The 16,886-nt window shown below is 39.2% G+C and overlaps 1 protein-coding gene across 1 annotated transcript in view; it reads right to left on the reverse strand.

Annotated features, from left to right (window-relative positions):
- PPP1R26 (protein phosphatase 1 regulatory subunit 26) overlaps positions 1-16,886 on the reverse strand; it is a 61,785-nt gene that overhangs the window by 12,642 nt on the left and 32,257 nt on the right. The window contains exon 3 of the mRNA XM_053695776.1: positions 2,363-2,489. Within this exon, the coding sequence (XP_053551751.1) occupies positions 2,363-2,489 (127 nt within the window). The remainder of the gene's footprint in view (positions 1-2,362; positions 2,490-16,886) is intronic.

The raw sequence follows: 16,886 nt of genomic DNA on the forward strand, positions 1-16,886 counted from the left end.
CAAGATGGTCTCGCTCCGCACCGGATGGATGAAGATAGAAGACGCCGCCTGGATGAACATGTCTACCGGTCCGGATGTCCTCTTCTTGCCAGATAGGATGAAGACTTCGGAGCCTCTTCTGGACCTCTTCTTGCCGGATAGGATGAAGACTTCGGACCCTCTTCTGGACGGATCGGTGATTCCCGGCGTGGTGAAGATAAGGTAGGGAGATCTTCAGGGGCTTAGTGTTAGGTTTTTTAAGGGGGATTTGGGTTAGATTAGGGGTATATGGGTGGTGGGTTGTAATGTTGGGGGGGTATTGTATGTTTTTTTTAAAATGCAAAAGAGCTGTTTTCTTTGGGGCATGCCTCGCAAAAGGCCCTTTTAAGGGCTGGTAAGGTAAAAGAGCTGTTAACTTTTTATTTTAGAATAGGGTAGGGCATTTTTTTATTTTGGGGGGCTTTGCTATTTTTTTAGGGGGCTTAGAGTAGGTGTAATTAGTTTAAAATTCTTGTAATCTTTTTTTTTTTGTAATTTAGTGTTTGTTTTTTTTGTAATTTAGTTTAGTTGATTTAATTGTAGATAATTGTAGGTAGTCTAATTAATTTATTGATAGTGTAGTGTTAGGTTTAATTGTAACTTAGGTTAGGATTTATTTTACAGGTAATTTTGTAATTATTTTAACTAGATAGCTATTAAATAGTTAATAACTATTTAATAGCTATTGTACCTGGTTAAAATAAATACAAAGTTGCCTGTAAAATAAATATAAATCCTAAAATAGCTACAATATAATTATTCGTTATATTGTAGCTATATTAGGGTTTATTTTACAGGTAAGTATTTAGCTTTAAATAGGATTCATTTATTTAATAAGATTTATTTTATTTAGTTAGATTTAAATTGTATTTAACTTAGGGGGGTGTTAGGGTTAGACTTAGCTTTAGGGGTTAATACATTTATTATAGTAGCGGCGAGGTCCGGTCGGCAGATTAGGGGTTAATACTTGAAGTTAGGTGTCGGCGATGTTAGGGAGGGCAGATTAGGGGTTAATACTATTTATTATAGGGTTTTTGAGGCGGGAGTGAGGCGGTTTAGGGGTTAATACATTTATTATAGTGGCGGCGAGGTCCGGTCGGCAGATTAGGGGTTAATAAGTGTAGGTAGGTAGCGGCGACATTGGGGGGGGGGGCAGATTAGGGGTTAATAAATATTATGTAGGTGTCGGCGATTTTAGGGGCAGCAGATTGGGGTACATGGGGATAATGTAGATTGCGGTAGATTGCGGCAGTGTGCGGTCGGCAGATTAGGGGTTAAAAAAATTAATTATAGTGGTGGCGATGTGGGGGGACCTCGGTTTAGGGGTACATAGGTAGTTTATGGGTGTTAGTGTACTTTAGAGCACAGTAGTTAAGAGCTTTATGAACCGGCGTTAGCCCATAAAGCTCTTAACTCCTGAGTTTTTTCTGCGGCTGGAGTCTTGTCGTTAGAGTTCTAACGCTCACTTCAGCCAAGACTCTAAATACCAGCGTTAGAAAGATCCCATTGAAAAGATAGGATACGCAATTGGCGTAAGGGGATCTGCGGTATGGAAAAGTCGTGGCTGGAAAGTGAGCGTTAGACCCTTTCCTGACTGACTCTAAATACCAGCGGGCGGCCAAAACCAGCGTTAGGACCCCTTAATGTTGGTTTGGACGGCTAACGCAGAACTCTAAATCTAGGCGATAATTTTTTAACCCTGTTGCAAATTTTTGGCCTTTTTTGAATGCAAAAGAATTAAATTTGGCTTATGAAAAAGATGTATTTCTATATTGAATATTATTAAAAAAAAGTGCAGATCTCTAATTAAAGGGATATGAAACCCATTTTTTTTCTTCTTGATTCAGATAGAGCATGCACTTTTAAACAAGTTTCTAATTTACTCCTATTATCAAATTTTCTTAGTTCTCGTGGTATCTTTATTTGAAAAAAGCAGGAATGTAAGCCTTTTTTGGTTCAGCACGCTGGGTAGTGCTTGCTGATTGGTGGCTACATTTTTTCAAGAAACAATTTGGGTTTCATATCCCTTTAATCTCCAGAAGCTACACATTTGGCTAATACGATGTAAATAAAAAGGAACAAAGATTCCTTAAATGCAAGGTGCGAAAACATCCTCCAAAGCAGGGCTACTGAAATTGTAATTCTAGTTCAAATTTGGTAGAAAATTGCCATAAAAGGGCAAGTTAAACAAAACAATAACACGTAGGTTATAATCTGTCCAATTTAAAAAGAAATATAGCCCGTGGCTGCTTATTCATTAGGATGTATCAGCAGTAACCCCGCACAGCACAATAGATGAAAGCGTTGCAAACATAGATATTATTCTACGTAGTTTGTTATATACCTGTTGTGACTTTGTAGCGTTTCTAAGGCAACCAGAACGCCTATAATGTCTATAAATTTGCTCAGGAGATAGAAGTATATAAGGCTGCACTGTTAAACCAGGATCAATTGATGTACTAAAGTGGGAGCTGGAAAACAGAAAAAACCCATGAGTAGAATCACTACAATCATATAATTATTTCTATTCAGAATTCAATACAAGTTTGGTTAAGTGCAAATTCCCTGTGTTCTATGGAAGTCTGAATAAAGTCTATTGCTTTAGCACTAACACAATCTGTTTACAATAATCTGTGTTCGCAACTACATACTAAACTACACTTTGTATATTCTCTTATTATAAATGTAAGCGATGAAGCATATGAACGCACCTAAAAGAGGAACATAGAACACAACATTTTTCTTTCATGACTCAGATAGAACAGAACATTTTTAACAACTTTTCCAATCTGTACCTATTATAAATAAATAAACAAACACTACTATTATAGAGTTGCAGGGACCAATCTTTAGGCTCTACAAAGAGGATTCCTGTGCAACCTGGGTTTATATTTTATCAGATTTGTTAGCCACATCTGCACCTTTTTAAAACGACATTAAAAATGTTTAATTATACAAAGTTAAATAACAACTTTTTAAAATACTTCAAACTATTTATGTTTCCCTGTAATTTAACTCAGAACATTGTTGGTTTTGGTAATTCTACTGCGTTTCTATAAAGTAATAGCACTTATTTACGGTTTAATATCCATTTCTATTATAGTATAAGAAAGACATTCTAGAACATCTTAGCCTCTTGGTTTCCTCCGAGAACATCACAGAGGGTGGCCACAAGGGAAAAGTGATGCAATGCTTGTATTTCACATTCACTGCTTGGGTTTTAAACAGTAAAAAAAATGTATTATAGTTGTTTTATTTATTTTTTACTTTATGTTGCTATCCTAAACTATATTTGCTTTTATACTTGTGGAGACTAATTTTACTGCTACTTTCAAAATGGATTTAATGCAGAAAACACAATGCCTTAATTGCATTCAATCCTATTTCTGTCGGCAGTACAGTAAAAGCATTCAGATATTAGATTAGGCCAACCTCCAGACTAATGGACATACCAAAAGCAACACACCAAATAAATTAGCTGTAAAGGACCAATCAGACTCTTCAGGCACATTCTCTGAGTTCAAAACAAGTCCCAAGGATGACATTTCATACAATGGATTCTTCCATTATAGGAATCAAGAAAACTTGAAATGTAATCATACTTACCAAAATCTCCATATCATTACTCATGTCTATTAGCACTCACCAAAAAGACTGTTCTTTATGCAAGGGCTGAGCATAAAGCCCAAAGCATAAAGGGACAGTATACACAAATCTTCATATAGGTGCATGTAAAAGATTACTAAAAAAAGAATATGCACATATACTGATCTAAAAATCCAATATAAATCCTTTTAACTTATTTAGAAGCTCCCAGTTTACAACTGTTGGTGAGGTTAGGCTGGGAAACCCATTGAAAGGGGCTGAGAAAGCAGGAAGAGCAGACACTCCCCCCCCCCCCCCCCCTCGCCGGCATATGAAAATATCCATTACACAAACAAGAGAAAGCAGGAATCTGTAGACTTCAGTCTACATTTGATACTTTGAGGCTTGGTTAGGAGTCTAAAAATCAGCACAATGTTTTTAAAAAAAATAAGCAAAACTATACATTGTTACAAAAACACGCCCAGATGGGATATATAAAGTGATCATCTACAAAACATTTATGCAAACAAAAATATTTCACGCGCGTGCAATTTCTGTCCGAGGACTGGATTCTGATTTGCTTATCAGTTGAAGAAGAAGGCAGCTACGTAACGGTGGGGGGAGTTCAGCTGCCATATTTACCCGGTATTAGAGTAGTTAGCGACGCTGATTAGGACAGAAGCAAGGCGGCAAGGCAGGAGGGGTATAGTGCAGGCGGATCTTAGTTTTTTTATTTTCAATATCAAATCATGTTAACGGAAGTGTTGACTGTCCCTTTAAAGAAAACTCCATGTAGCTGCTTTATGCAGAACCTCTAAAGAAATGTCTACATTAGCTGCCAAGATGTAGAATGAGTTTTACATTCCAGAGATACAGGTGCTATCACTACTTGATAAAAAAAATATTGTATTTGCAGACATGTAGAGATATCTAACCACATCCAAAGTATAATATCTTCCTATCCATTTACTTTTTATCAGCACAAAAAGGAGAGGATACCTATCTCTTGGGAAAAATGAAATTCACAAAGTATTTTGTATATGAATTCAGGGAATGGCCAGAAAAATATATTATCTTAATAGAAGACTAAATAAACTTAACTGCAGGATAGAGGTTTTTACTCACCTGTTTGATAACAAATTAACATATTTAGTTGATATTCTAGAGCAGTGTTTTTCAACCAGTGTGCCGTGGCACACAAGTGTGCCTTGAGAGATCCTCAGGTGTGCCACGGCAGACTGACAACAGTGTGACATATTTTTTAAACTTTGCTTGTTTTTTACTCCCAGTGCAGGGGTAGTTTGTAGGAGGCATGGCATAACAGCACAATACATACAGTATGTGTGTGTTTGTGTGTATGTGTATATATATATATGCTGTATTAGGCTACAATGTGTGATTTTTTTAACATTTTGGGATGGTGGTGTGCCACAGGATTTTTTAATGTAAAAAAGTGTGCCACGGCAAAAAAAAGGTTAAAAATCACTGTTCTAGAGAGATACTCTCAGTTTGACCAAAAAGTATAAATTAACGTTTCTAGTGACTAGATGCTATCCCCAATGAGGTAAAAAGGAAATGGGGTTTAAACTTGGATACTGGGCCCAATTAATTCAAGAAACATCTAAAGAGTAATGATTGAATTTTGCACTAGAACACAGACATTTGCAAACATTACAAATTCAGTAATAGGCAGATAGGGGCAATTTACTAGTTTACAAATGTTTGCTAGTTGTATCAGACAGTTCACACCTTTAAAAAGTCTTCTAATGTTGCGTCTGTTGATGAAAGGTTTGTTGAAATTCTATTCTCTGGAAAAAACAGGATTTATGCTTACCTGATAAATCTATTTCTTTCTGGATATGGTGAGTCCGCGGCTTCATCATTTACTGTTGGGAATATCACTCCTGCACAGCAGGAGGAGGCAAAGAGCACCACAGCCAAGCTGTTAAATATCACTACCTTACCCACAACCCCCAGTCATTCAACCGTAGGGAAATGGAGAAAAAAGGAGTAACACAAGGTGTAGAGGTGCCTGAAGTGTAGTAAAAAATAACTGACTTCAAATAAAAGGGCGGGGTCGTGGACTCACCATATCCGGAAAGAAATAGATTTAGCAGGTAAGCATAAATCCTGTTTTCTTTGCTAACATATGGTGAGTCCACGGCTTCATCATTTACTGTTGGGAACCAATACCCAAGCTAGAAGACACAGATGAACCGGGAGGGACAAGACAGGCGGAGCTAAACAGAAGGCACCACCGCTTGAAGAACCTTTCTCCCAAAAGAAGCCTCAGCCGAGGCAAAAGTATCGAATTTGTAAAATTTGGAAAAGTATGTAGAGAAGACCAAGTTGCAGCTTTGCAAATTTGTTCTACAGAAGTTTCATTTTTGAAAGCCCAAGAAGAGACAGCTCTCGTGGAATGAGCCGTAATTCCAGAGGCTGCTGCCCAGCAGTCTCATAAGCCAAACAAATTATACTTTGTAACCAAAAAGAAAGCAGTAGCTTTCTGACCTTTACTTTTCCTAGTGAAACAAACAAACAGGGCAGAAGACTGGCGAAAATCCTTAGTCGCCAGCAGATAAAATTTAAGAGCCCGCACAACATCCAAGTTGTGCAACAAACGTTCCTTATGAGAGGAAGGATTAGGACATAGAGAAGGAACAACAATTTCCTGATTAATATTTCTAACCAAAACAACTTTAGGAAGGAAACCAAACTTAGTACGAAGAACCACCTTATCGTCATGAAAGATAAGATAAGGCGATTCACACAGCAAAACTGAGAGTTCCGAGACTCTCCGAGCAGAAGAGATAGCAATAAGAAACAAAATCTTCCAAGATAACTTAATATCAATGGCATGCAAAGGCTCAAACGGAGCCTACTGCAAAACTCTAACAACAAGGTTAAGGCTCCAAGGAGAAGCAAGAGACTTAAAGTGAAGGTAAAGTTTTCAGGGTTGTAATAAAGCATTTGTTAATCCTTATATAAGTGAATCGCTAACTTGTTTTCTCTATATAATTTATATTTTGCAAAATATGAAGATTTATCATTCCCTACCGTTTCCATGATTGACTCCTCCCAAACCCTATTTCCTGCTTTTCTGATCTTTGACGTATAGAGCGGTCCCACCCGCTCTATACATCTCTCTAAAGCGCGTTCACGACATCCCTCTCCACTGCGCATGCGCTAACTGGCAACCCCTTCTGAATTGCGCATGCGTTAAATTAATGAAAACAAACAGTTGAAACCAGCTCCACTAGCCCTGTGCCCCCTTACCACACTTCCGACACAAACAGCGATATCTGTTTACTTCATGTGTCCGTGGTATCTCTACGAGGCTGGTGTCCCTGTGGAGCTGGAAACTCTACTCCTCCTCTTTTCGGGGTGTGTGTCTGTCTTGTCCAATCACATTGCAGGATTCATCGGGCGGCTCAGCTGATTCCAGGCAGGTACACAAAGAAAATGTTCGACAGATAAAGGATATATTAAAACTCACTTTTTATTAGCATCTTTAAAATTGCACAGTCTTTGTAGTACTGCAACAGAGTAAAGAAATGACACAAGCACACTGGCGTAGCACAGAACGGCTTAAACAGCCGTAGTCAAAGCCTGATTTCTTTACTCTGTTGGAGTACTCCAAAGACTGTAATTTTAAAGATGCTAATAAAGACCGAGTTTTATCTGGCGAACATTTTCTTTGTCTACCTGCTTGGAATCAGATGAGCCGCCAGATGAAACCGGGTAAAAGTAATTTCCTCACCGCATGTAGCCGTCCGTATTGTCTGTAGAAATAAAAGCCTAGTTCTTATTATTTTTCAAGATAAAATTACGCATGCGCGAATCTGGAGCGCGCGTGGAGTCAGAGGAGGAAAGAAAAAATATAGCGCATGCGCATATTGTAAAGGAGGCTAATGACGTTGATTGACGGCCGCCTAACGGCCAGATTTTCAATAGGCTAACATAAAAACGTGATCCATACAGGGAAAAAAAAAAAAAAAAAAATCGGGTTGAATTTGCAGACCATCAAACAGTGAGTAAAAAAGGACATAACTTTATTTACACTCATAATTATAAAAAATTATGAATTAAACTCATATTCATTTTGAGGAAAGTATATTATTCCGGACAGAGATGAAGGTAACTTTACCTTCACTTTAAACACAGGCCTGATTCTGACCAAGGCCTGACAAAAAGATTGCACATCTGGCACGTCCGCCAGACACTTATGAAGCAAAACGGATAATGCAGATATCTGACCCTTCAGAGTACTGACTGACAAACCCTTCTCCAGACCTTCCTGGAGAAAAGACAAAATTCTAGGAATCCTTACCCTACTCCTAGAGTAGCCTTTGGATTCACACCAATAAAGATATTTACGCAATATCTTATAGTAAATATTTCTAGTAACAAGTTTGCGAGCCTGAATCATGGTCTCAATGAGCACTAAGCGTTCAATCTCCAAGCAGTCAGCCTCAGAGAAACAAGATTTGGATGAAGAAAGGAACCCAGAACCAGATGGTCCTTCCTTAGAGGCAGTTTCCACGGTGGGAGAGATGACATCTCCACTAGGTCTGCATACCAGATCCTGCGAGGCCACGCAGGTGCTATTAGAATCACCAACACTCTCTCTTGTTTGATATGAGCAATGACTCGTGGAAGGATAGCAAACGGAGGAAACAGGTACACTAGCCTGAAAACCCAAGGGACCGCTAAAGCATCTATCAGAGCGGACAGAGGATCTCTTGAGCTTGAACCGTACCTTAGAAGCTTGGCATTCCGCCGAGTCGCAATCAGATCCAACTCTGGCACCCCCCATTTGAGGGTTAAGCTGGAGAACACCTCCGGATGGAGTTCCCCACTCCCCAGGATGAAAGGTCTGCTTGCTCAGGAAATCTGCCTCCCAGTTGTCCACTCCTGGAATGTGGATGGCAGATAGACAGCAATTGTGAGCTTCCGCCCACTGAATAACCTGAGCCACCTCCTTCAGGGCTAAGGAACTCCGAGTTCCTCCCTGGTTGTTAAGGAAAGCCACTTCGGTTAGGTTGTCTGATTGGAACCTGATAAACTGGGCTAAGGACAACTGAGGCCAAGCCATCAGAGCATTGTAAATGGCTCTCAACTCCAAGATGTTGATGGGGAGAGCAGACTCTTCCGGAGTCCAAAGTCCCTGCGCCCTTAAAGAGTCCCAGACTGCTACCCAGCCCAGTAGGCTGGCGTCCGTTGTCACAATCACCCAGGAAGGTCTCTGAAAGCATGTGCCCTGAGAGATGTTCCTGAGAAATCCACCACTTAAGAGTCTCTTGTCGACTGATCTAGATCTATCCTCTGAAACAGATCCTAATGATCCCCGTTCCATTGACTGAGCATGCACAACACCAGAGCTCTCAAATGGAAACGAGCAGAGGGAATGATGTCCATGGAAGCTACCATCAGTCCTATTACCTCCATACATTAAGCCACTGACGGACGAACAGTAGACTGTAGAGAGAGGCAAGAGGAAAGAACTTTGGCTTTTCTGACCTCCATCAGAAAAATTTTCATTAATAAAGAATCTATTACAGTCCCTAAGAAGACTACCCTTGTAGCTGGAACAAGGGAGCTCTTTCCCAGATTCACTTTCCATCTGTGGGAGCGTAGAAAAGACAACAAGATCTCTGTGTGAGATTTTGCATGTTGAAAAGATGACGCCTGAACCAAAATGTCATCCAAGTAGGGCTCCACTGCAATTCCCAGAGACTGGATAACTGCCAAGAAAGCCCCCAGAACCTTCGAGAAAATTCTGGGAGCTGTGGCAAGGCCAAATGGAAGAGCCACAAACTGCAAGGGTTTTGTCCAGAAAGGCAAATCTCAGAAATTTGTGATGATCCCTGTGAAAGGGAACATGAAGGTACGCATCCTTTAGATCTATGGTCATCATGAACTCACCCTCTTGTACCAAAGGAAGAATGGAGTGGATAGTCTCCATCTTGAAGGACGGTAAATTTGAGAAACTTGTTTAGACATTTCAGATTCAAAATAGGTTGGAAAGTTCCCTTTTTTTTGGGAACTACAAACAAATTGGAATAAAAGCCTAGACCCTGTCCCTGAACCGAAACAATCACTCCCAGGGAGGAAAGATCCTGAAGTGGACAGGGTGTACACTGAACTTGGAAGAAAAAACAGTACTGGCCTACTAACTGTTCGCACTTCTCAGAAGTGCGGACTTAAAGTGGAAATAAGGGCTATTGGTTAGTTAGTGGCGCCTTAGGCTGACTGCGGTTGGAACAAGTGTTCGTGTCTTTGATGTATAAAAATGTATATTTGTATGCTTATTAGCATTTGGTGGTAACCGTTGCTGGTTCTATAGAGGTATGCTCTAATAGCGCATAAAGGAAGACAAAGATATCTTTGACTCTCTATAAGGGAGTATACAAAATTTGCCAAAATCAATGCAAATGCAGATACGGTGACAGTAAAAATAATTTAATAAAACTGTAACATATAAATCTAAAACTTCAAATATATACACAACAAAATATTGAAATTACGTTGACACCGGTGTCTCCGTTCAAAAAAACATACATCAATAAAACTAACTTGATGTTTAAACAGTATTTACTGTCTAACACTCTCTGCTTTGCAGATAATCAAGTGAAATAAAATACATAGATCCAATAAGAAGCGGCTTGTTGTAGCTAACGTTAACAAAGTGTAGCCAGATGATTAAAAATACTATTGTATCAGACTGTCTTTGTGTGATTCAATGAATTCACAGGTATTAATAGATAAGATACTGTTGTTGGATGAACATTTGTATTTAAAAATTCATATATGGTTCCTTAGTGTTATCCTGAGGTAAACAGATTGGTTACTATATCATATATAGTTGGCCGATTGGAATTTGATGACCAAATCAAAACAGCGATGCATAAATGTGGGTTAATACGTGTGTTCCAAAGTGTAATCAAACATTCAAGTATTGGTGTATCGTGAATGCAAGGGTACTTCTTCGCCAAATAGGTTATAAAGTTCTTTGGTTTCCAAAGTAGATACTGTTGCTATAATAACATTGTTATAAACTTTCAGAAAAGAGCTTGATGAATTTATTCACTCTTTCTTCGTTGTCCTCGCCTGAATGACTCGCTTACTCTGTGGGAGCTGCCAGTGTGTCGGATCCAATCAGTGCAGGATGGTCGAAGTGTGTGCACTTTTTGTACTTGAAGACTGTTGGTTAGTACTCCTACCGCTTCAGTTTGTGCAATTTTGGCACGTTGAAAGAATTGGTTATGGGAGTGTTTCTTTGTTAGTATCCTCTTATCAGGAGCTGTATAGTCGAACGTCTACACGTTTCAGCTATTAAAAGCCTTTATCAAGATCTTGATAAAGGCTTTTAATAGCTGAAACGCGTAGACGTTCGACTATACAGCTCCTGACAAGAGGATACTAACAAAGAAACACTCCCATAACCAATTCTTTCAACGTGCCAAAATTGCACAAACTGAAGCGGTAGGAGTACTAACCAACAGTCTTCAATTTCAAAAAGTGCGCACACTTCGACCATCCTGCACTGATTGGATCCGACACACTGGCAGCTCCCACAGAGTAAGCAAGTTATTCAGGCGAGGACACCGAAGAAAGAGTGAGTAAATTCAACAAGCTCTTTTCTGAAAGTTTAACAATGTTATTATAACAACAGTAACTACTTTGGAAACCAAAGAACTTTATAACCTATATGGCTAAGAAGTACCCTTGTATTCACGATACACCAATACTTGAATGTTTGATTACACTTTGGAACACACGTATTAACCCACATTTATGCATCGCTGTTTTGATTTGGTCATCAAATTCCAATCGGCCAACTATATATGATATAGTAACCAATCTGTTTACCTCAGGATAACACTAAGGAACCATATATGAACTTTTAAATACAAATGTTCATCCAACAACAGTATCTTATCTATTAATACCTGTGACTTCATTGAATCACACAAGGACAGTCTGATACAATAGTATTTTTTTATCATCTGGCTACACTCTGTTAACGTTAGCTACAACAAGCCGCTTATTATTGGATCTGTGTATTTTATTTCATTTGATTATCTGCAAAGTAGAGAGTGTTAGACAGTAAATACTGTTTAAACATCAAGTCAGTTTTATTGATGTATGTTTTTTTAAACTGAGACACCGGTGTCAACGTAATTTCAATATTTTGTTGTGTATACATTTGAAGTTTTAAAATTAGATGTTACAGTTTTATTAAATTATTTTTACTGTCACCGTATCTGCATTTGCATTGATTTTGGCAAATTTTGTATACTCCCTTATAGAGAGTCAAAGATATCTTTGCTTCCTTTATGCGCTATTAGGGCATACCTCTATAGAACCAGCAACGGTTACCACCAAGTGCTAATAAGCATACAAATATACATTTTTATACATCAAGGAAAGATCCTGAACACATTTCAAGAACGCCTCTTTTTTTATCTGGTCTGCAGATAATCTTGAGAGGTGAAACCTGCCCCTGGGAGGAAAAGCCTTGAATTCCAATTTGTAACCCTGAGAGAGGTCTGGGACATCTCTTATCCATGCTTGATAAAACTGAGAAAGTCTGCCTCCCACATGGCCTGCTCCCGGATCGGGGGCAAACCCTTCATGCCAATTTAGAATCAGCTGCTGGTTTCTTTGATTGCTTCCCCTATGCCAAGACTGACTGGGCTTCCAGGAGGACTTGGATTGTTCCTGCTTGGAAGAAGAAGGGGAAGACTTTCCTATAAAATTATGAAAGGAACGAAAATTACTCTGCCGTCCTTTCTGTCTATGTTTTTTGTCTTGTGGGAGAAAAGAACATTTTCAACCTTAAAGGGATAGTCAACCATAGAATTGTTATTGTTTTAAAAGATAGATAATCCCTTTATTACTCATTCCCCAGTTTTGCATAACCAACACAGTTATATTAATGTACTTTTTACCTTTGTGATTACCTTGCATCTAGGAGCCTTCTTCCAGCCCCCTGATCACATGACTGTGACTGTTTATTATCTATTGTCTTAAATTTAGCATTGTGTTGTGCTAGATCTTAAATAACTTTCTGTGCCTGAACACAGTGTTATCTATATAGCCCACGTGTACTTTCTGTCTCTTTGTGTTGAAAAGAGATTTAGAAAGCATGTGATAAGAGGCAGCCCTCAAAGGCTTAGAAATTAGCATATGAGCCTACCAATGTTTAGTTTAAACTAAGAATACCAAGAGAAAAAAGCAAATTTGATGATAAAAGTAAATTGGAAAGTCGATTAAAATTACAAGTCATATCTGAATAATGAAAGTTTAATTTATACTTGACTGTCCCTTTAATATCAGAAATAATCTCTTTCAGACCAGGTCCAAACAAGGTCTTACCCTTGTAAGGAATCGCTAAAAGCTTAAACTTGGATGATATATCAGCTGACCATGATTTCAGCCACAATGCTCTGCGCCATTACAGTGAAGCCAGACATTTTGGCTCCCAATTTAATGACCTGTAAGGAAGCATCAGTGATAAAAGAATTGGTCAGCTTAAGCGCCTTAATTCTATCTTTAATTTCCTCTAAGGAAGTCTCCCTCTGAAGAGACTCAGACAAGGCATCGAATCATTAGGCTGCAGCACTTGTCACAGTGGCAATACACACTGCCAGTTGCCATTGAAAACCCTGATGGACATACATTTTCTTTAAATAAGATTCCAACTTTGTGTCCATGGGATCCTTAAAGGAGCAGCTATCCTCAAAAGGAATAGTAGTTCTCTTGGCCAAAGTAGAAATGGCCCCTTCTACCTTAGGTACCGTCTGCCACACCTCCTTAAAATAGGAAACATCTGTTTAAAAAAGGAGACAGGGAAAATGGAAACCCAGGTCTCTCTCATTCCTGCATAATAATCTCTGTGGCACGGTCTGGAACAGGAAACACCTCCACAGGTGAAGGAGCATTAAAATATTTGTTAAGCTTGCTAGATTTCTTAGGGTTAACACAAACCGGAGAATCTGAGTCGTCAAGAGTAGCTAAAGCCTCCTTTAATAAAACTTGGAGGTGCTCAAGCTTAAATCTGAAGGATACAACCTCAGTATCAGCTGATGGAATTACACTGTCTGAATCTGAAATTTCACCCTCAGAGGCCACCGATGTGTCTTCCTCATCAGACCTATGAGAAAAAGCTAATTGGTTAACAGACCCTGGAACAGAAACCTTACTTTCCAAATCTCTAGTTTTCCTCTTGCGTTTGCCTTGTAGCTTAGGAATGGCAGCTAACGCTGCAGATGATACCTGGGCAGCAATCTCCACTTTCAAAAAGACTCCATCAGGAGATTGAGAGGAACCGCAGGACACTGCATGAGATGTCGAGGTTTGGGACATATGAGGAGAATGCTGTGGCGTAGCTTGAACAGCATCAGCCTGAGAGACTGATGGCTCAGAAACAGAGTCTATCTTTATGCATAACAGTCCTCTCAATGCAGGAGGAACAAAACGACAAGGGTGGTTCAACTTGGGCATCCAAACAGATGCGGCACCTGTCCATAGGAACAGGATCATCCATGATAAAATCCCCCCCCCAAAAAAATAAATATATATATATATATATAAATAAATAAATAAATAAATAAATAAAGGTACTGTACCTTTTATAGAATTTGTAAAAAAAAAAAAAAACTGAACTGAAGGGTCTAAAATAGGCTGTTTAATATAGAATAACAGACCCCAAAAACTATCAGTGTCCTTAGCAAGGATATTGTTTCCCAATAGAGAAAAAAACAAAGGGACATAGAAATTAACTGTACCTTTAAATATAAAAATAAACTGTGCAGCGAGTAATAACAGCTGCAAATACAGCACCTCTACACCTCAGCAATACAGCTGAGGTGCTTACCTGCCCCCACTAACTGAATCGCAAAGCGAGAGAAAGAACGTGTGCGTCAGGCTCCTTCAATACACAACAGCTCCGTGTACTCTGAAAACTGAAGCGCTTCACATGACCAGTGGAGACGCTGCGCTACAGAAAGCGCTCGCTCCACTAAGAGGAGAAACCCCAACTCAGCCAAGGGCAATAGAGGAACCTGCCTCCAACAGAAACTCCATTATTGTTTTACAAAAAAAAACACAGTCGCCATAAACACACACATAGTTCTAATAAACTCCAAGTCCCGAGCCCCAATAACATTTTTCCTGAGCCATCATCAAAACGAATGCTATCTAGCATTGAAAAGATTTTTAGTTTATTTATACCACACATCTCCCAGTGCCTGCATCCTGCCATACAAGTCCTGATTCAGGACAAGTCCCATAAACAAAAGTGCAGAATCCTCTTAACCCCATCAGTGCCAATGTTTTCCATAGAGGTAAAAAAAAAAAAAAATCGCCCTTACCTGCACATCCAGCTGTCCGGCAGGACAACAGGCCACCCGGTATGAGAGGAAGCCACTCCTCACAGAAACCTGTGGAAAAAGAAAGATGAGAGTAAACCTACTCCGGCTTTCTGTACTAGGGCAGCATGATTTTAGGAAAACGCAGCAAGACCCACCTCACAAGTTCCTAACTGCTTTAATACCAGCACTGCCCTACCAAAGAGACTGACGTGGAGTAAAGCTAGACCCAGTCCTTGAAGAGAGGAAAGATCAGAGTAAACCTACTCTGGCTTTCAAAATAACAAAATCTTGATAGAAGTGAATTATCTTCAGACACTAAAACCTCACCTTCTCCATGCACTAAAGGCAAAGAAAATGACTGGGGGTTGTGGGTAGGGGAGTGATATTTAACAGCTTGGTTGTGTTGCTCTTTGCCTCCTTCTGCTGGCCAGGAGTGATATTCACAACAGTAAATGATGAAGCCATGGACTCACCATATCATGGGAAAGAAATCTGCTATTTGCTGAGATAATACACTTCTCTATTGCTGGTCCCTGCTAGACCACTACAGAAATATCTAAAATATATGTTCTGCCCCTTTCAATAGATTTGGCTTTCCAAAGTTCAAGTGCCCCTCTGGTATTAGCATAAGAAACAGCATCACAGCTGTCAGAGTACTTTTCTGTATATATGCTGGTAATTTTGAAAATTGCAAAAGGGCTGCATCACTATTGAATGAATGGATTCTGTAATATCACTCCTGATGATGGTGAAAACAGTTGTCAGAAACCAGTTCTTGTTGCAGGTGTGACTAAGTCATCCACCAAGGCAATCTCGGCCTTACATTAATACTGGGAGGCTCCCAGTTGGTTTAAAAGTATGCATAGCTGGTTAGGGTCCCAGGAAAGGGGGGACCTTGACATGGTCCTGGGCTTGGTCCTTTGGCACCAAATGTAACTGAATTCCACCAGTTTTGCTTTTAAACATTACTGTGTATCTGCTGGCAAGTACCAGTTTTTTTTTTGTGTGTGGTGTTGATAATAATTGTAATGCTTCCCTATGGGCCTGTCACCCAGGCTGCTCAGGGGCCAAATGCCTGGGTTGCTGGGAACTGCAGCTGTCAGTCAGTGCTCAAGACTGTGGAGTTTACAGTGGCTTAGGATGTGTACCCAGTCCAGTCTGAGTGTGGTCCATTCCTGTGTTCATGTTGATATAGATAGCTATAGAAAAAGGACTGATATATCTCTAAGAAGAAAGCATAGATGAAATTTTTTTTTCATGTAGCGTCTTGATCTGAGCTTCTTATAATTATGGACTATTAGGAAACAAAGAATAATTTATTTTCATTTAAATCAACAAGTATGTGCCTTTGAAGACGAATAAACACAGAATGACCCAGATTATTGGTAATTGTTTAGGAAAGAGATGTCCAAAGCTTTTATGCCCATAAAGAAAACTTACGCACAGCTGGCTAATGTGTCATGCTGGATTTTATTCTTCTCTTAAATTTAGCCAGAAATTATAGCATAGTAGGGTTTTATAAATCTGTTAGACATTGACTAATCGAGGAGCCAGGCGAAAATTAAAGAAAAGCCTGTGTATATTTATTTAAAGGGTTGATACAATGATATAATATTGATAAGTACATACATTGTTTTAAAATACAGGAAAGGAAAAATTTTTGTAGAAATATGCAATAAAGTAACAATCAAAATACAAAACTTTCAGATGCCAATGTATCCACCCTCCCGTTATTGGTCAGGACTAGTGCTATCAGCACTGCATGAAAACTTTGAGTACTTGTAAATATATAGTGAGAAATAGCTGTGAAAAAAGTTTGACATAAATTGTCATGTATCACTCGTTAAAAATCAGGTACCAATGCAGGGCAAAGTAGGAAAATAAACTGGTCTTGTCACCAACTCT

This window comes from Bombina bombina, chromosome 12 (genome assembly GCF_027579735.1).
Source record: "Bombina bombina isolate aBomBom1 chromosome 12, aBomBom1.pri, whole genome shotgun sequence".
NCBI classification, from domain to species: domain Eukaryota; kingdom Metazoa; phylum Chordata; class Amphibia; order Anura; family Bombinatoridae; genus Bombina; species Bombina bombina.